Raw genomic sequence first — 22,018 nt, forward strand, 5'->3', positions numbered from 1 at the left:
CTGGATAAATGACAATTTATTTATTTACCAATAATCAATTTAAATATACCGAATCTCGAGAAGATTAATAATTAGTTAGCACAATTACAATATCTTCAGAAAACCGCCAACATCATCATCATCTAACGGGGGTCCTACTGCGATTGCCGCTTCCCGCATTTCAGCCTCCATCTTTTCCTATCTCTCCAATCTCCCTCTTCTAAGCCTCTAGATTGCATTGTTTTTGTAATTATTCTTCTTCAGGAATTTGGTGGTCTTCCCCTTTTCCTTCTTTCTGTCGGAACATACATTAAGGCTTTCTTTGGCCACCGCTCCTCCTCCATTCTCATCACGTGACCATACCATTGTAATTGCCTTCCTTGTATTCTATCTGAAAGAGTATCTCTAATTACTATACGGTTTCGTATTTCCTCATTCCTAATTCTTTCCATTCTCGATACTCGACATGACCTTCTAAGATAATCCATTTCCACAACGTCTACTTTATCTCGTTCATTCTTTGTCATCGTCCAACATTCGGCACCATATGTGGTAATTAGTTCTACAATTGCTCTGTATACGCGAAGTTTGGTATGCATCTTTATTTTATTAGACCACAGTAATGAATTCAGTATTCGTATGTATTTTTTCCCTTGGGTTATTCGGTTTTGTACATCTATCTTAACTCTGCCATCTGCTGATATGATGCTTCCTAGATATTTATACTGGTTGCAGCCTTTTATGACTGCGTTTTCAAGCCTCAGATCTATGGTATTTCCTCCAATTTTTAAATATTCTGTTTTGCTTATGTTTACAGTAAGCCCCCATTTGGCATATTCCTCAAATAATTTTCGATTCATATAATTTATATCTTTCTCATCGGTTGCAACCACCACCTGATCATCTGCAAACAGCAATGTATACAGAGTTTCTTGTCTTACTTCGATGTCCATAAATCTACATTTATTTCTCCAATTCCTCAACGCTTTTTGGACGAATATTTTAAAGAGTGTCGGTGACAAACAGCATCCTTGCTTTAGGCCTTTAGTGACTTTTAATTCATTTGAGGTTCTGGTTCCAATTTTTACACAACTTACTGCATTTTCGTACAATTTATATATCGTTCGGATATACGTCGAATCCAATCCGGACCTTTCGAGGACCTCAAATATTTTCTTTAACGGGACACTATTATATGCTTTCTCAAGGTCTATAAATACCAAATGGGTCTCTTTACTTCGTTCGACACGCTTTTCAATTATTTGTCGTAGGATAAATATATTATCAAGGCAGGATCTCCCGGTACGAAAGCCGCTTTGTTCTTCAATATCTTGTATTTGTCTTTCAACCATCTCCTTTAATATTCTGCCGTACAACCGGCCCACAGAGCTCGTCACACTAATACCTCTATAATTGGAAAAGTCTCTTTTATTCCCTCTCTTATATATGGAGCTTATATAAGATTTATTCCAATCTTTAGGAATTTCCTGGTCTCCACACATACATTTATTGAAAAGGTCTACTATTAATTCTAAAAGTGCAGTCGGCCCATATTTAACCAGCTCTATGGGAATGTCTCCAGGCCCTGCGGCTTTTCCGTTTTTAACCTCTTTTAAGGTTTCCGTCAATTCAGATAATGTTATTATAGGGATTTCCTGTCTTTCGTCTCTACCGCCAAAAATTAATATATTTCCGGGAGAATATCAAAATTCACATTAAGTTTGACAGTTATTTTGACAATCTACTGTCTAGGCATACTTGCAATAAGTAGCTGAGTCTGTTCTTGGGGGCATATGTTCCCTATGTTCAAGGCTATTTTCAGCTCTTGAATCGTTTCTGGCAAGTGGAAATGATTGCCTTCTTTTCATCTTTTTCCCTAAAATGTCCCATAAATCTCTTCTTATGCGTTCATGTCAGAAGCGGACAAACCCAAAATGGGAATTCCGACAGTATTTAGGTAGTTTATGACGATTCGCACAATATGTGGATGCGCATTATTCGGCATAAATAAGAAATTATCCCCAAAGAAAGGTGCATAGGGGACAACATTGTTCCCCAGATTCTGTCTTATGTATCTGTCTGCTGTTAGAGTTTCATGTTCGATAAAAATTAATTCAGTGCGTCCGTTAAAAGAAATACCTGCCCATACCATACTACCTCCGCCGCTAAATAGCGTTCTAGGTGAAATACAGCAAGGTACAAATCGTCTGCGAGTGTCTTCCATACACGTTCATGTACATGCAAATCGTAAGTAAAAACAGGACTCATCAGAAAACATTACAACACTCCATTGAGTACTAACATTTATCACGCTGATCTCAGCACTTTTTTTCACCTAATCTCCAGAGTATTCTCCAGTCTGACGATACTTTGTAAGAGCATTATGGACGGTACTATTGGCAATATTCAAATGATTTGCAATATAACGTGTACTGCATTACATCTTCATGTAATGCCACAACTGTTGTAAAATGATGTGAACATTAGTGAACACGATGTGAAAACAATAGTAAACAGCGATCTGAAATTATCAGAATAAACGTGAAATTTATCGTAAATGAAATAAAAAATGCAAAAAATCTGTTGCTAGTAAACAAGATAAAGTATTCCTTTTTTACAAATTTTAAAATTTTGTTTCTATGGTGACGCAATCATTTAAAAACATTAAAAGAACCATTTTTATTGTTGTAAATGAACGTTTTTTATTATTAATGTTTACTTCCTCTCCATTAAAACCACTATACACAAAACTACAAAAGAAACATACAAAATGCATGTGTCTGATAAGTAAATCGCATATTTCATTTACACCTCGTACAATTAGTATATTTTGCTACATTTATCAAGGAGTCACCAATTTCTTGTCAGAGTGTAATGGTCTTAATTTTTCACTTTATATTTTACCCATAACTTTAACATCTATGGATAATTATTTCATATTATTTCCTCTAGAATCGTGCGCAACAGGCGTAACTATCACAAAATCGCATATAACGATTCGCCTATAATAATATTCTAGACTACTTTAGGAACACCCTGTATACAGGTACATTTTATTCCATTTAAGTGAAGTATAACTTTGACAGTTTATTGTCAATAGGAATAAATGTGAGATACACATTTTATTTCGTTTACTGGTATTCTAGTATATTCAAAAATTTCATTCGTTAAGATCACTGATAATAAATTCTGAAAATGTCTTTGTTAAAAACTTTGTACCTTATCAAATGTACACTAATCAAATATAAATAAATTATAAGTTTATATTTTTTATATTGGCTTATCAATAATATTTGTACATTTTTGTTTCAGGTAGAGATCAAATAAATCGATAATGCCTCTAACGGACATTATTCGACGGGCATCGACCTACATACTTGGCCCTGAAGAGGATACTTTAAAAACTCCAGAATATGAGGACAATGAGATTCTCTTTTGTAAGAACAACATCTGCGTTCATCCTCCTGCAACAGCGAGACATGACAATGATCTGCATAATCCCGGTTATCTAACCATAACTACAAAGGTTTTCATTGATCAATATAATGATACTCGAAGGCCTACGCTTTTCTTGACGTGGATACCGAATTCTTCTATCACGAAAAACACCAACTTAATTGGTAAGTTCTAAGTACACACATATGAGAAAAACTATACAGGGTGGTCCTTAAGTAATTGTACAAACAGAAACCGTAGATTCTACACTTTAAAATATTACGATTTAAGCCTACTTGCTTTAATAAAATGTTGATATTTAGAAAGCTACAGGGTGTTAAAGTGAAAATTTAAAATTTTAGTTTTCGCTATAACTTTTATGTTTGTAAATATTTTTGGACAAAAATTTATATTTGGACTCTCTTAAGTAGGATAAATTATAATTTTATACATACATTAATGTTACTGATAGAGGGCGCCACATATGCCACATGTGTGGCATAGATTTGCGCTTAACTTTTTTGCTTTTTAAGATAGCTCTATTTCTGTTAAAAAATATTAAACATACATTATTTTTACCAAGAAAAGGTATACTTGTTAGTAACCTCAAAATTTATTCGTTTTCGAGATAATCGCATTTTATAAGTCAGCTGCATAATAATTCTTAGTTGTGATATTTGTGCGGTAAAGCACTGAATACCTGTAGATGAGCATAATTCATAGTTTATTCTTATTAAAACAACTCAAAGATGATAATGTAACATTACAACATTTTTGTTATGGCTGCTAAATGTCTTATTGGAGAAAATATTCTTCATCTTCTTCTTTAGGTGCCGTGTCCGTATACAGACGTTGGCCGTAATGATGTATACAATTTCCCTTTTCTATCGCTTCTTAAATTTCTATACCTACTGGCGCTGTATTACTTTTTCCCTATTATAAAATGCTGAAAACCCAAAATATGTGGTTTATGTAAGATGGTACACTACCACATTCTATAGTGAAGGCAGTGAGAACATAGTTAAATATACCTTTTCTGAACGTTGGATTGGTCGTGGCAGTCATATTTCTTTTCAATGTGGTGAGATATGAATATAATTATTTAATTTATAAAAAATCACAAAATAATGCTTATTATTCATTACGTAAATTGATTACCCATTTTTATTAGGACAATTAGAAACTAAAGCACAGGTATTGATGGACACATATGTGTCTTGTTTCATAATACTATTGCTACAAATCTAACCTTAAAGACTCGGCATTTTCACAAAAACATCATCGTTGGCCTAATAACCGATATTGTTATAAATATAGTAAACACACAAGCAATTTAGTTCAGCATAATATTAGTTCGTTAGTTAATCATAATAGTCCATTTGTTCGATATGTAATTATAATTACTCGTAAGCTGTAACGTAATCATATAAATAAGTAATGTCATCGATAGGTTATTCCATGTGTAATTAAGTAACCAATGAATGAGATGCATCACAGTTTAATACATTATTTAACCTCTGCGACAATTAAGATGTAGTTCCATAATATACCATAAGATTTGGATATGTATCCAAAAGAACATATTCATCCATTATACATTATAGATACCACGTAGCCCAGAATTTAATCTGCTTGATTTTGGTGTATGTGGCGTATTAAAACAACGTGTCTATAAGAATCCCATAAACATTCGCAACCAACTATAGGAAGAAATAAATACTGCAGCAGTTTCTTTAGAACCAATGATGCTCTTTAATATGAGATGATTTTTATGGAATATATCGACAAATGAATTAAATAAAATGGTGGACATATCGAACAATTACTTTAACAAAAAGTTTTGTTATTTAGTTTAACTATTTCTTAATTTGGTTTATAAACAAAATGTTTTGATTATGACTTTAATTTAACATAAAACATAAAATGTTTAACATAAAACATAAAATGTTTGATGTAAAATCCTATTATTAATTATCCTGCTGATATATTTATTTTATTTAATATTTCGTTAACTATTAACTTTGGTTAAAGGTATTTTATACCAAAATTTAGATTGATTAACGTTTTTGTCTATTTTTCCTTCTTTGCCTGGAGTAATTGCGTTAAATCAGAATTATGCAGCTGATTTGTAAAATGCGATTATCTCGAAAACTGTTGAGTTTTGAAGTTATTAACAGGTATATCTTTTTTTTTTGTTAAAATAATGTATCTTTAATATTTTTTATCACAAATACTGATAACTCAAAGAGCAAAAAAGTTAAGTGCAAATGTATGCCACATATGTGGCATATGTGGCGCCCTCTATCAGCTACATCAAAGTGTGCATCAAATTATAATTTCTCATATTTAAAAGTACCCAGCTATAAATTTTTATGCATAAATGTTTACAAACATGAAAGTTATAGCGAAAAATAAAATTTTTAATTTGCACTTTAACACCCTGTATCTTTCTTAATATTAATATTTTATTTAAGTAATTTGGGTTAAATCGTAATATTTTAAAGTGTAGAATCTACTGTTTCTTTTTGTACAATTACTTAAGGACCACCCTGTATATAAAGATGCGGAGAATAATTCAATAATAAAAATAAATTGACTATATCACATGATGAACTTACGACTACGAACAACCGCAACGAGCTAATGGCGTCATTCGTACGAGTAATAAGTTCACTAAACAAGTGATGTAAGGTACTATTCTTTTTCTATGAAATATTTAAAAACCATAATTTTTGTATAAGTAAAAATAAACATATGAAATTTATTTTACATAAAATTTTACTTAAATATGAACAGAAATATTAACAAAAAACAAATTATAATCCACATTATCGTAATCATTAGCCTGACATCACGTTGTGAGTCTTGGCTTATTCTAGGATTTTCGTCCATTCTGATCTTGTTTTTTGTTTTGTTTTTCCAGTTGGCCATTTTTAAGGTGTTCAGATCTTAACACATTGGATGTTACAAGCCACAAGGATCACCGGCGATCCTAACTAACAGATTACAATTATGCCATTAGGATCACCGGTGTTACTTGTGCGTATTGTGTTTCATAATTATTATAATGGTCGGCACTGTGAGGACGCTCAGATAGTTTTACTGTGACACACTAAGAACCCATAGCTTGCTTAGGTTCTTTTGTTAGGTGCGATAATGTCGTAAATGGCTTGTAATGACAGCATAGCACACTACCACCTATCATTGAAACTTCCGTGTTAACGAATAAAACAATGATTGGCGCATCACCTAGTGACCGGGAGCGTAACTATATATACATGGCGCTAAATTCAAAAGTTTAGTAATATTGCCTAGGATTGTGAACTCATTTTAAAGCAAAGGAAAATCGATATAATCCTAAAATAACTAAAATCCGTATCATATACGATAATAAATATTTTTCGTATACTTTTTGGGTTTTCTTGTTATGTTGAGACTATATTTATTTTCCATTACATTAAAATGTCAAAGTGATTAAAAAAATTAAAGAATAAAATATAGAATAAAACCTTTATTTATAAAAATGTTACAAGAAATGTTATATGTGTTACAAGAAATATTAATAATACAAGCCAAGTGTAGTATAATTTAGTTTTCTTAATGTTGTGACAACAACTGGTCAGTATTTAAATAATTGTTTTGTCATTCTTATGTCAAGTTTTATGTGAATAAAAGCCTAATTCGGCAAAAGGCATTTTACTACAATTTTAGTCGCATAAATTTACAATTTAGGGCTCTTAACAGCACTCACCCATTTATCAAACATATCCATATAATTTCGGGGACTTGGAAAACGGTAATGCTTGCTAGTGTTTGACATTAATGTAAGATAGGCTTAACGTAAACCTAATGTATGAATATTATTAATATATGTTCAGCCAATACAGTAGTTTAATTGAGACCTTATTAACATACTTTAAACAGCTAGTAGTATCCATGAAATCTGGAACACAACATCTTCTTTGTTCATTTCTTCGTTTTTCCATTGGTATTCCATATAATGTGTTCAATGCCATAATAAAAAATCATCTAAAATTGTACCTTTTTGCACTACTAATATAAAAAAATTTAAATTATAAAAAATAAAACAAATACAAATATGGCGCCGTATTTGTCTAAACTCAACCACTCAACTTTGAATTGACCACAGCACACTCCCTCTGCGCAGGAACGAGACTAGCAGCGCCACCAAACGAATGGGAGCGAAATCCGAAGGTGATTTGACCTTGGCTATCCCTGTTACCAATCTAGGTGTAATTTTATCTATGAACGCCAGTTGAGAATAAGGCAGTGTAGAAACTATCTGTGGCATTCACTATCAAATTTTTTTTTGGAGGAATTGGCAGTTTTTTTGGCGAATTTAAAATTATATGAAGTAAGTATATGTAGTTTATTCGTTTTAAAATTTTGTTGCTGGATAAGCAAAATATTACAGTATTTATTTTACATAACCTTAAATGTTTTTGCTTACATTTAATTAATGAAAAATGGTGCTAGTAAAGTTACTTTTTTTAATTGGAATTTCTCTTTCAGATCATGGATAATTTACAAGTACTAGTACAAGTAAAACGCAGCGTATGCCAAATAAAAATAAAAAGTTGACAGAGGATTCTGATGAATTTTTGTTATTCCGTTCAGAATACAACCCGAGTGACGAAGAAGAATCTGATAAAGAAGATGAATGTAACAGTGATTCAAGCTTATTGGATGAAAATGCACAACAATCGGTAGCCTCTAATGACCAGCAAAATAATGACGATGAAAGGTACGACGTTGACTGTACTCATTTACGTCTCGATATACAGTTTTCTGGTAATGAATCATAGGTCTATGATGGCAGTTATCATCAAAATAGAACCGAACTAACTCCTTTTCACGTATACAGGAGACGGATCGATGATGAAATTTTACAACTTATTGTAGAGGAGATAAACAGAAATGCTACGCAAGTAAAAATTGCACAACGTTATAGCAGATCATCCAGAATTCATGTAGGGAAACCTACCAATAAAGAAGAAATTATAAAATTTTTGGGTTGTGTAATGTATATGGGAATTGTCAAGCTTCCCAAAATTGCTGATTATTGGAGTAAGTCACAATTGTATAATTTTACTTTTATTTCTTCTGTAACAACCAGAAACAGATTTCAGCTTCTTTTGAGATTCTTAGATTTTGCTGATAACACGGCTGCTGTATTAATCCTAGCTCAATACTAGTTGTTGATGAAAGTATGATTCCCTTTCGAAGAAGACTACTTTTAAATTATTTAATCCTGCGTTATACTCTGAAAATGATTATGTATACCCGTAAAATGGCTACCTGTAAAATAGCTAATAAAGGACAGGATTTATCTGGAAAAATTGTACTAGCTTTAGCAAAAGACTATCTACAAAAAGGAAGAGTTGTAATAACCAATAATTACTAGAGTATGTGCGTTTGGCAAAACAATTATTAGATGCTAATAGTTACTTATTAGGTACACTACGTAAAAACAAAAAATATATTCCAGAAGATATACTTTCCGCAAAATTAAAAAAGGGGAGATAATTGGAAAGAAACATCGTGATGGCATTGTAATGGGCAAATGGCACGATAAACGTGATCCTCTTCTTGACGACCAGACATGGAATCGTCCAGACAGTTAAACATAAGAAAGCTGGTATAGCTATAATTAAACCTGAAGCAATTATAGACTACAACAAAGGAAAATATGGTGTTGACATGTCAGATCAACTCGCAAGCTATTTCTCATCTCTAGGAAAAACTGTTTGCTGGTACCATAAAGCTGCAATTGAAGTTTTATTAAATACGGCTGTCATCGATAGTTTAATCATACTGTAAAGCATACGCTTGTTACAGTTGACGCCAAAACTACAAACAATAGGAAGAAGAGAAAATATGACACTAGTGGCACATACGTGTGTAATATGTTACTGCAGTACCATTAGGATCACCCGTGCTATTTTTTCAAAAAATTTTGTAAGAATGTAAACTTACTTTGTATTATTTACCATTTGTATGAATAAATATTATTTTTGTAAGCATTTTTCACTTTGGCACCTGGGGAACTTAACTAACACTCTTATGGTGGCAGCCAATGTGTTAATCATCTATTTGAGTTTGGGCCTTCCCTTTGACCTTTTCTCCTTGATTTGCATGCATGTATAACGTTAACAGTCCTTTTAGGTCAATTGGTGGATGGATAATTTTCAACGTTTTCTGTTCTTAGCTGCCAGCTTCCAATATCTGATTTCCATCTCTCCGACATTTTCCATCACTGTATCTCTCCATTTCTTTCTTGGACTTCCTCTCTTTTTTGTCCTCAGGTACTCTCCAACCAATATTCTTGACTTCATTGACTTGTTCATTACCTTGCATTCTTTCTAGATGTCCGAGTCATTCTAGTCTACGTTTTTTCACTACTTTTGTTATTGTAGGGTTAGCATACAATTGGTACACTTCTACATAGTTCGTCTTCTCCATTCTCCCTCTACTACTTTTCCACCAAACGTTCTGCGAAGTATCTTTCTTTCTCATGCTTCCAATCGGTTCTATTTGGTTTTGTTCATAGTCCATGTCTCGGCAGAGTATTGCATTATGAGTCTAATTCTAGTTTTTGTATACTCTTATTATTGTATTACGAGATATATCTCTCAAAGGCCTTGGTTTATGTCTTATTATTTCCTTTGCTATTGCATTTGCCTACATCCGTTTAACATGGCCCATCAAACGGAAACGTTCAAGCTTTATAAATGTTATGATGTCAGCTTATTTGTATGCCACGTACAGTTCCAGATTATTGTCTATATTATATTCTTTCCTGTGAATACCTGTGATACTGGAAGACCATTACTGGAAGATTTGGAGGTCACAGGTTATATGTCTCCCCAAGAATAGCAAAAACTAAACAAAAGCAGAAATAAACAAGCTGGCTGAAGCCACGGCATTTAGATCAATTATTTCCTATCTCATTAACAAAAGCCTGAAACCTAGTAGGAAAATATAAACAAAATGTATGGGAGTAGTAGTAGGAGAACTGTAATCGGGAAGTAGTCCACTGCTTTACAATGAGCGGCATGAAGAAAAACCAATTATTTTCAATATTTTAATACAATAACAAGGATTTTGATGCTCTCTTATTGTCTTAATCTTTACTGAGCTCTTTATAATAAGAATCAGTAAAGATTTCATCCAACATCATATCTATTTAATCGATTTAATCCAACAATTCCTTTAGTTGGAACATTATTTCATAAGGTTCCAACTAAACGAATTGATTTGCTTCTTAATTATTCATCGACAGCCAGCCTTCTGCGTCCAAAGTTGAACATTGAGCTCCCCTAATTTCCTCCAGTTCTGTCGGTCTTAAGTTTCCTGCAGCCAGTTTCCAGCGAAGCTTATGACGTCGTCTGTACATCGTGTAGGTGTCCTACCTCTGCTTCTTTTGTCTGCTTCGTGTGTCCCCACACTGTAATTTTTTGGGTCAACCGCCCATCATGTTTTTGGAAAAAAAAATTTAACTATAAATTTTATTATACCTAATTGATTTTTCTGAGATTTTCTGATTTTTCGGTGTTTTACATCACATTATACATATTGGGCAGTTCAGTTGCCTTAACGTTCAAAATAAATTCAACAACCTTAACCTTGAAAAATTAAAAATTCTACTGACGCTTTTTTAAAAATGTATGCGACCTCTTTATTCTATGTGTACTACAAAGGTATCTTAACTTTTTAATAATTAAGATGACAAACACATAAAACAAAGAATATGTTAAAGTTTTTGTCCTATTGTTTAGTAGTTAAAACCTCGTGCATATTTAAGGAGTGTCTTATCAACAAAAAGTGTGTTAATTGTTCACGTTTTGATAGTAGTTTATAATGATAACAGTTTAAAAAATATTTATAGTTCATTCTCCTTTCAATATCTACTATAATAAATGATTTCCTCCCCGTCAATGTTTGAAATATCTATGACAATTTCTCACAGTTTAAGTTCCATTAAATCAATAATATATTAACTAATTCTTTATATTACCGCGCTAAAGAAATTGCTTCAAAATTTACTTAAAAAATAAAATGATACTGCAGCATTTTACGGTACAGAGATACAGACTGTCTCAGAATATATTATGAAGAGTGACCTATCTATACTTTATTTCTTAATGGTTGATAACACGCTAAAGGGTCAGAGGATGTAAATCAGAAACGTGGAATGTACAATTTACAGAAGGAATTTATTTACTATAATACTAGCGGACCCGACAGACTTCGTTCTGTCAAATAGATTTGGAATGTGGCAGTTTATTTCTTTAATTCTCCTGAACAGAACCGTCACCATGATGATAGGGCGGTGTGTGAGGGTCAGCTCGGGTGACCTAAGTATCTTCGCTTCCACGAACTTTGATCACCCTTTTGGACCTACTAAAAACCCCGACTGGGATGTCTGCCAAAAGGTTTCAAACTAAGAGGGGAACTTAAGGTTCAAACCTGATTGAAAAATAATCTAAAGGGATAGTAACAACCTGAAGGTGATAGGGCGGTGTGTGAGGGTCAGCTCGGGTGACCTAAGTATCTTCACTTCCACGAACTTTGATCACCCTTTTGGACCTACTAAAAACCCCGACTGGGATGTCTGCCAAAAGGTTTCAAACTAAGAGGGGAACTTAAGGTTCAAACCTGATTGAGAAATAATCTAAAGGGATAGTGAAAACCTGAAGGTGACAAATATTTATAAAGTGGGTGCTTCAATGACAAAACATAGAGATAATTCATTATTTATTATTATTATTATTAACATAGGATTAATAACCGATGTATAAAAAATAATAAAATAAATCGTATATAAGTATTTTTAGTAATCTTTTTATTGTAAAGCAAGTGAATCATAATTATTAACAAAAATCTGTTTTATTTTTATTGTAGTACTTTATGATATACAATGTTTTTTGTTTGATTACCTGGTGAATATACAAACAAATCTGATGGTTTTCCAACACGGGAACAGGCAACATACAATTGACCATGTGAGAAACATAGGTTTTCTAGATTAATACCACAAACACCTAATGATTGCTCCTGGGACCTATTTATGGTCATATCAAAAGCAAGCCGCACTGCAAACTGTAGTCGTTTTAATTCAAATGGTATATCAGTCGGAATCATTAGGATGCGTGGTATCAAAACGTTTTCTCCTTTATACTTTCCTTTCAGTATAGTTGCTTCTATCACGTTGTTCAATAATTTTTTTATCGCTAACCGTGTGCCGTTGCAAAGACGCGGTTGGTTGATATTTCTCAACCAGCGAGTTTAAAAATTCAGGCGGATAGTTGACTACATCGTCTTGGTTAGTAGCTGAATCAACTGATTTATATATCCTCAATTCGCCTGTAATTTGTTCTTGAATTTTGAAATTTAATTCATTTACATCTATGTTTTTTGCAGCCAATATAGCCCGTTTGCTCAACCAATCATGGTTTCTGTAATTTTAAGCAACATATGGAAACATCTTCTGGAAACAAACATCGGTTTGTTTGACAGATTCAACGACATGAAAACTGATGCAATTTATGTCGCGTTCCGAAACTAAAACAAAAGAACGAATATTGCGAGGCCAATCAAATCTATAGCTCTTACATTTTTTGACTTTTCAATTTGGTCGGGTTCACGATATTATCACTTTTGTGTGAACGCATTAGATCCTCCAACGTGAACACGCACACACACGAACGCGCACACACACGAACACGCACAAACATACATTTGATTAAATTTAAACTTTGTGCAGCGACAATAAAGCGCAAATTGAATCTTCGACGTTAGGCACACACCTACTCTACATTTAGTTAGAAAATATTTGTATGGAAAAAATAAAAGGGCTATTTTAGGAATATTTTAAAAACATAATTGTTAAGATTGGTCGATGCGTTGTTGAGTTATGCGCTTACCAACACATTTTGCGATTCATTTTTATATTATAGATAAATACCCACTCGATCGAAATCAAGGTAACAAAAATTTAACATACATCTCGAGGCATATTGACTGGATATAAAGGGACTGATAGACAGTTTGCACTACCTCGATCTGGTCCGTGGCGGTTAATTCCCGGAAGGAACATTTATAAACTGGTTACTATTAATTATCCAATAATCCCTATGAGGCAATTAAAATATTCGTAATTTTTATAATCACATTTTCCACAAATATTGGAATCTACCAAAATACAAATTTGAAGAAGTTATTTTAGTGTGCTTTGAGCCCTTAAAAGCCTAAAAAAGCATAAGTCAAATAACCTTTAAAAATTATCTTTCCCAAAAACACTTAATAACGAGTATTTCCGCCTCTACTTCTAATTACTTCTTCACATCTTATATATCAAACGTCGTATTTGGTCTTGATCCATTGCATCTCAAACTTCTCTTACTATAACTTTTATGTCGTCAAGAGAGACATGTGGTGGTTGTCAGCTCCTGATTTGACGATCAATAATATCCCACAAATTCTCTACGGGATTTAGATTAGGGCTGCAGGGCGGCCAGTTCATGGTTCGTATTCCAACCTCGTCCAAATAATCAAAGACCACATGTACAACATGTGGTCGAGCATTATCATGCATTAAAAGAAAATTATTTCCTATGTAAGGAGCAAATGGAACTACATGGTTAGACAAAATGTCTGTAATATACCTTTCGCTTGTTAAAATCTTCTTCGTAAAGCAACAAGGTCCGTTCGCACTGTAAGAGATATTCGTACCCAAACCAATACAGATCCTATATTGAATAAAGTAATAGGTCGTATATTGTTTTCTACATAGCGTTCTCTTGGCAGTCGAATAACTCTAACATGCCTGTCTATTAGATAGGCATGTGTATGCATGTAGGCATGTGTGGTCAAGGTGCTCTCTGGCAAATTGTAATCTACTTCTACGATGATTTACGTTTAAAGCTGGTGCTCTGACTGGTAGACTCTTTTGTATAGTGTTTCTACTACTTTGAATATTGTCAACATCTCCCACTTGTATTTGTAATTGTCTCATTGTGACAAAACGTTCTCTTATAGCACGAAGCGTGATAAACTGATCTTGGGTTGGTGTTGTGACTCTTCTCTTCCTTGTCCTCGCCGCGCGCCGTCTCGTATGGTCGTTTTTCTCGAAAATGTTTAATGACTCGTGATATTATAGTATGAGATACTCTTAATCTAAAGCCTATTTCACGATAACTTAACCCTAAATGTCTGTTTCTTAGTTGCCTGCACACATTCATCTCGGCTCAGATTTCTGGAAATATCTTGAAAGTTATCTCGAAATACATTTATCTTTTAGTACCTACGCATGTTAAACAGTATATAAAATTTATTATCCTATTGTCTTATAAGCCTTAACAGGAAACTCTTTTTCGTAGTATTCTATCGTTCATTTTTTAACGTAGGCTTCTCGTTCGTGATATTTTTTATGTCATGTTTCCGCTCGTAGTTGAAGTCTTCTTTCCTTATTAGCTGCTTAGTTTCGTTGCTTATTTTGTCTCATGTTTTTGTTAACGTCAGTCATCAATTTGATCCTGATTATGAGCTTATATGAAGGATCTGATTCGAACTTACTCGCTAAGACCTTCTAGAATTATCCTCCATTTGTTTTTACTTTAAATGCATCTATGCGCGTTGTTTTTTTTTTAAGATCCTTTTTTTTTATTTTTTCTTACTCATTCTTAATCGAATTCCATTTCTTTAATTTCAGTTGTTATAGTTATTTCGTCAGAGCCTTGTTTGTGATAACAAGGTTCACCAATGTGAAGGTGATTCGTAATGAGTGAGTCGAAATTTGAGTATGAAAGGCTATTTAAGAGGCATCACTACCCCATTAGAACAGGGAAGTATGTTAGAAAATACAGTCATCTGTTTGCTTTGGCATTAGAATTTTGGTATTACCTACCTTATAAAATTACAAGGATCACACGTAATTACGTAAAAATTAAATCTAAGACCGATATAATTATTAAATTATCATGTGTCTTTTGACAGGTATCGTATAGTTGTCTAACAAATTAAAGTAAAATTTTATTTTATTAGAGAGTACCTAATACAGAACCAAAAAAAAAATCTTTTTGGTTGTAAATCTTAATTTATGTGTTTTTAAACCAATCTAATAAATTAATTGTCAAATTTCTCTTTGTATATTGAGCGGCCGTTAATGGGTTAATATTATATAATAAGAAATAGAACACACTGCGCCTATGCACATATAAAATGTGAAGCTAATAAACTAAAATATCATATATATATATATATATATATATATATATATATATATATATATATATATATATAGACCAGCAAAATATTGATAAGTTTTATAATATATACAATAATTTATATTGTTACGGGAGCAAATTTTATGGGATTTATCTTACTTTTTCACTTGGGCGAACCATACACAATAAAAATGACCCCGGTAAGAAATTATTGCTGATATTTTACAAGTTACCGCTACCGTTTAGTTCAATTTGTAGATTAGTCACCTTTAATTGAAAATTGTCCGACTATAAACGGCATACATTTTACACAAAAAAATATAATTTGCTCCTATCCTAAGTGGTGTTCTATACCATACAAATTTTCAGATGAGAGTGGGGGTCAAGTGAGACCTTGTCGAAGGGGTTTTTAGTTCGTTATTTAATCCAGTTTTTTTCTTCTAGTGAATCAATTTATTAAGAAGATCTGAACTAGGGATGTAACTAATACATTTATTTAAATTGATTTTTAATATTATGTTTATATGGGATTAATGATTGCAATGAAAATTACATTTTATAACTACTGTTTGACGTTTAAATTTCCACTCAAGAAATTATATATTATGTATAATAAATTGTAGATGAGTGTGCCAGACTTTTTATTAATTATTTAGTATTAATTGTCTTTCTTTTAGTATTAATTGATTATTCTACTAGTATATTTAGTATGTCAGCAGCAATATCAAATTCAATTATCATGACGGTTCGTATCTTCGATTCATAGATCCTTTCTTATATTATATATATATATATATATATATATATATATATATATATATATATATATATATATATATATATATATATATATATTAAGGTAAGAAATATTGGCATATCCGCCATAAGAAAAAAACAATGGTATATAAGATGGAAGGCAACCGTAAATACGTATTTCTGACTGTTTGGTCTTCATCACTATATGGTGCAGCCAAGTTAGATAAGAAGCACAATAACTTGGGAAAAGGATCACCCCAGGAGAAAAGCGACCAATTTGTGGCAATATATATCTGTATTTTTTATTTTGTTATCCTTCCATCTTATATACTTACCATTGTTTTTTTCTTTATTGCGAGATATGCTAATTTTTTACTATTCACTTGCATTAAGCTTTGCTACTTGTTTTAAATGTTTTATTCGTTTGGTATTTCTTTTCTCAGGTAGCTTTAGCTTACTACGTGGCGATTGTTAGTTAAAAAACCTTCAGGATCTTCTAACACTATTGCCACAGTGATCCTTTTCCCAAGTTAATGTTTCTCCTATTCTAACTTGGCTGCGTGCTAATGACGACCAAATAGTTACACTTACGTATTTACAATTGAGATATGCCAATATTTTATACCCGTTTTACTATTCACTCGCATTAACATACATACACACACACACACACACACACACACACACACACACACACACACACACACACACACACACACACACACACACACACACACACACACACACACACACACACACACACACACACACACACACACACACACACACACACACACACACACACACACACACACACACACACACACACACACACACACACACACACACACACACACACACACACACACACACACACACACACACACACACACACACACACACACACACACACACACACACACACACACACACACACACACACACACACACACACACACACACACACACACACACACACACACACACACACACACACACACACACACACACACACACACACACACACACACACACACACACACACACACACACACACACACACACACACACACACACACACACACACACACACACACACACACACACACACACACACACACACACACACACACACACACACACACACACACACACACACACACACACACACACACACACACACACACACACACACACACACACACACACACACACACACACACACACACACACACACACACACACACACACACACACACACACACACACACACACACACACACACACACACACACACACACACACACACACACACACACACACACACACACACACACACACACACACACACACACACACACACACACACACACACACACACACACACACACACACACACACACACACACACACACACACACACACACACACACACACACACACACACACACACACACACACACACACACACACACACACACACACACACACACACACACACACACACACACACACACACACACACACACACACACACACACACACACACACACACACACACACACACACACACACACACACACACACACACACATATATATATATATATATATATATATATATATATATATATATATATATATATATATATATATATATATATATATATATATATATATATATATATATAAAAAGATATATAAAGTAATTCTTTCAGACTAGAAATAAATTTTACATATTATCCGTAATAATATAAACCGTTCCTTTGCTAATGACTTCGCCTATTCATAAAAATAAATTTTGTTTCAGGTACACCTCTAAAACACTACAATAAGAGATATAGTTTGGAAAGTTTAACGTCGAATGATTCCAACGACTTTGGCATCGAGAGGCATTCCGTTGTGGAGTTTAAGAGTACTAATCCCTTCTTAAACTACGATGACAGAGATCGCCTGGATATGTCCGATATAAGCTCAGAGGGAAGCGACAAGCAGGGAATCAGCATTAACGTGGATATTTCTAATCCTGAGATAGAAATAATACAAACACCCGATAGCGTTAAGGATCCTGGAGACTATTTTGAGTTTTCGAGGTAAGTTAAACTCGATTTGAATCTGCCAGTTAAATTATGCACATTGTAATAGAACTCTTGTTCTGTTCTGTTTTGATTCTTATTTATAACGGATACTTTTCTTCTTTGAGTACCGTGCCCAAGTTTTAGGCGTGAGTAGCTTCCATGACGATTTGCCGATATTGTTCTCGATCTTGCGCGGCATGTAATAATTCATCTGCTGATAAGCCAGTCCTTTGACGAAGGTTTCAAACGGATACTCAATCTAACTTATTTCTCCTACTCTTTACATTACGGCCACTTTTTTGCATTAAACACAAAAATATGATTGCTTTTGCCGTTTCCTTTTTTTTTGTTTTCTGTTTTAGACATATCAGTTTGGCGATTTTTTTTATCAGTTTTATACAGTTTTAAAGACTTTTAAGTGCGCGTGGCAAGACCTCAGCCGGTATGTAAAGGACGCGTAAAACCAGAACTCGAGAAAACTTAAGCAACACTGACAGTGACAGGAGGAAGACGTTTCTTTAGTGTTCATGGTGGAATTTGAGTCGTACTCAAATAATTCCACCCAAGTTCTTCTTCTTCTTCTGGTTCTTATCCGTTTCGGATGTTGGAAATCATATTGGCAATCATGACCTTGCTCGCTGCGGCTCGAAACAGCTCCGTTGAGGTTTTCTTAAACCATGTTCTTAAATTCCGCAGCCATGATATTCTCCTTCTACCGGGTCATCGCTTACCTTTGACTTTACCTTGCAATATAGACTGCAGCAGGGAGTAACGTTACCACCCAAGTTACGTTACAATATTTTGATCCTTCTTATTTAAGAATTTAATGGGCCATTTAAATGTTATGTTTGTATGGAATTATGTCACAATTATTGGTTGCAATGAAAATAGCATTTTTAATTAGCACGTGTTTGACTTTTTGATTTCCATTCCGGAAATCGTATACAAAACAATATTATTATACAAATTCTGAAAAATGAATAACCACAGTTTTTCTTATTGGTTATGTCATTTTAAAATTAACATGCCGGATCTCGATCTTGTATTCAAACAGCACATAATGACTGTACAAAATCTGAGGGTGGTGTTATTACACTAGAAATATTAAATTCTGACTGTTTTGTCTATGTTGTATATGTTTGTGTAAAAAGGTGTATCGTAATTGTGGTTGACTGCGTAAATTGAGCAAAATCGATTTTGTGTTTATGTGTGTTGTGTGTTGCATGTGTGTTGTGTGTAAGATTGAAAATAATGTTTTTTAACCGCCTATTACTCCGCTATTGTTGGTATATCTTTGTTGTTAACTTCTTCTTTTAGTATTGGTAACTAAAGCCTGCTGCATTCTGCTGATGGGTTTGCTAGAGATTTTTCTTTGTTAAGTAGGATGAGTGATGCTCCTTTGACTTTTTTCTTTTTAATGTCTGTTTATTTCATGATTATTGATGCATCTTTCCATTGTGGCCTGTGCTTGTTGTCCCAGGCATGTTTACATATATGTTCGTGATGTATATTTTATGCTCATTTATCCTGACACTTAGGGGTCTTGCGGTTTCTCCCACGTAGAAATGGTTGCATTGACAGGGTATTTTTTTATAGCTACAGTTTTTTGATATTTCGTGTGTGTTGTTGGGTTTGGTTTTGAAAGGATGGACCTCAGTATATTGGTTGTTTTGAAAGTTATTGTGATGTTGTACTTAATTTCTATCCTCTTTAGTTTTTCTGATAACCCCTTTACATATGGTATTGTTGTCATCTTTAAGTCATTCTTGTGAGTGTCTCTAGATTGCTTGTTGTGTTGCATTGTGTTCTTTACGTCAAACAATTGCTAATTAAACATGTGATTTTTATTATAATCAATAATTATTGTGGCTTCATCCCATGCAAAAATAATATTTAAATTAGACATGCCGCAAGAAAGTAGTTTAAGAAAATTGCTTAATGGACCATATTGCAATTGTTTTTTGTTACACCTACTAACGTGTTAAGTAATATTAAAATCAGTAGAAAGTAGAACAATGAGTAATATTATTTTTAGTGGAAATAAACCATAAATTTAAATTTAAAATATTTCTATTTTGATGTTTAATATGTATTGTGAGGTTAATCCGAAGTAGAAATTACTAGCATACTAAGTGACGATCTGTCAAACAGTGTCAATTCCTAGATCTCTATGCACTTTTAAAATCTTACCCTAGTAACAAAAAACACGAAGATTCTTATCAGGAACTGGGGTAAATTAGACTTAAGATACCACAAGGGAGTGTTTTGAGGCCAATCTTTTGTCTGATATCATCATCAAGAGCAACCTGTATAGCATTATCTTCATTATTATTCTAGGCCCTTCGCTCATGTCAGAAGAGATTTGGGTGTAGTTCTTTCAAGTTTTATATACAATCGGTTTCAATATATTATTATCTCCAAAATTAAAATGAATTTATTTTTGTGACCTGTATGAAGATGGTGTTGACCTAGAACTGAAATTGAATCGGAATTGTGAACAGAAATGGAATGTTCATAAATCCTATTTTGGATTCTACTATTAATTTGGCCCCAATATTGGTTTTATTTATTTACCCTCGTAAGGAAACGAGCTCAGACAGAAAAATAAAATGAAAAATTTTGAAAGAAAGCTATTTAACAAAACTAACCTTTATTATTTTGTAAAGAACAAAAAGTTTTTAAAGGATTTTAAGAAAATTGCATCATATTGTAAAAGAATAAACATTCTGTATTTCTGTGTTGAATTAAGAATGATAAGATATTATATGAAACCAAAATTATGATTGCATCATGTTGCAAGAAAATAGTAATTCTGCATTTTGGTATTAAATTATGAATAAGAAGTACTTATATGAAACCAAAATTATAATTGCAAGAAAATAGTCATTCTGTATTTTGGTATTAAATTATGAATGAAAAATATTTATATGAAACCAAAATTATATATTACCCCAAATTTCGAAATTTGTTCACAAAACAAAGGTTCTAATAGTTATGTAATAAAAACTGTGTCATCCACTCATTGTTTGCCAACATGGTAGGTGTTTTCAAAGACTCTTGTACGTTCTCTAAAATCGAGTTTTGAATATCATACCAGCATTCGTTGATGGTTCTGTTTTCGTTTGGTATATTTGATATTCTGTGTATTTTACTATTTATCTGCTGTGATATGTGTTCCCGCGTTTGAGGGTTCTTCAGGGGGTCGAGATATATCTTACAAGAAGGCTTAGTTGGCTTTGTTAATTTTTTTAATTTAATTTGTATTTTGGAGCAGAGTAAATTGTGATTTGAGTTTATGTCAGCGCCGGGGTAAGTAAGAAGTATAGTATTGCCGCCGAATTTCATTTTTAGCCTAGAAGTTTATTGCTTTTTCAAAGAAAACATTTGGATTGTATTTATCTATTCTAGGTCAAGAAAATAGCAATGACTAAACAATGATAAAACAGTGGAAACCTTGTCTAACTAAGTTATTTATATACATTAGATAGTACTTTTAAGTTTTTTACAATGGTGTTTACATTCA

The 22,018-nt window shown here is 33.2% G+C and overlaps 1 protein-coding gene across 3 annotated transcripts in view; it reads left to right on the plus strand.

The window, feature by feature from the left end:
• The window catches only part of TBC1D16 (TBC1 domain family member 16), a 118,774-nt gene that overhangs the window by 46,527 nt on the left and 50,229 nt on the right, over positions 1-22,018 (plus strand). For all 3 annotated transcript variants that reach the window (XM_072526786.1, XM_072526784.1, XM_072526785.1), the window contains exons 2-3: positions 3,292-3,599; positions 18,228-18,510. In XM_072526786.1, the coding sequence (XP_072382887.1) occupies positions 3,314-3,599; positions 18,228-18,510 (569 nt within the window). In that variant the 5' untranslated portion in view covers positions 3,292-3,313. The remainder of the gene's footprint in view (positions 1-3,291; positions 3,600-18,227; positions 18,511-22,018) is intronic.

This window comes from Diabrotica undecimpunctata, chromosome 3 (genome assembly GCF_040954645.1).
Source record: "Diabrotica undecimpunctata isolate CICGRU chromosome 3, icDiaUnde3, whole genome shotgun sequence".
Lineage (NCBI taxonomy): Eukaryota > Metazoa > Arthropoda > Insecta > Coleoptera > Chrysomelidae > Diabrotica > Diabrotica undecimpunctata.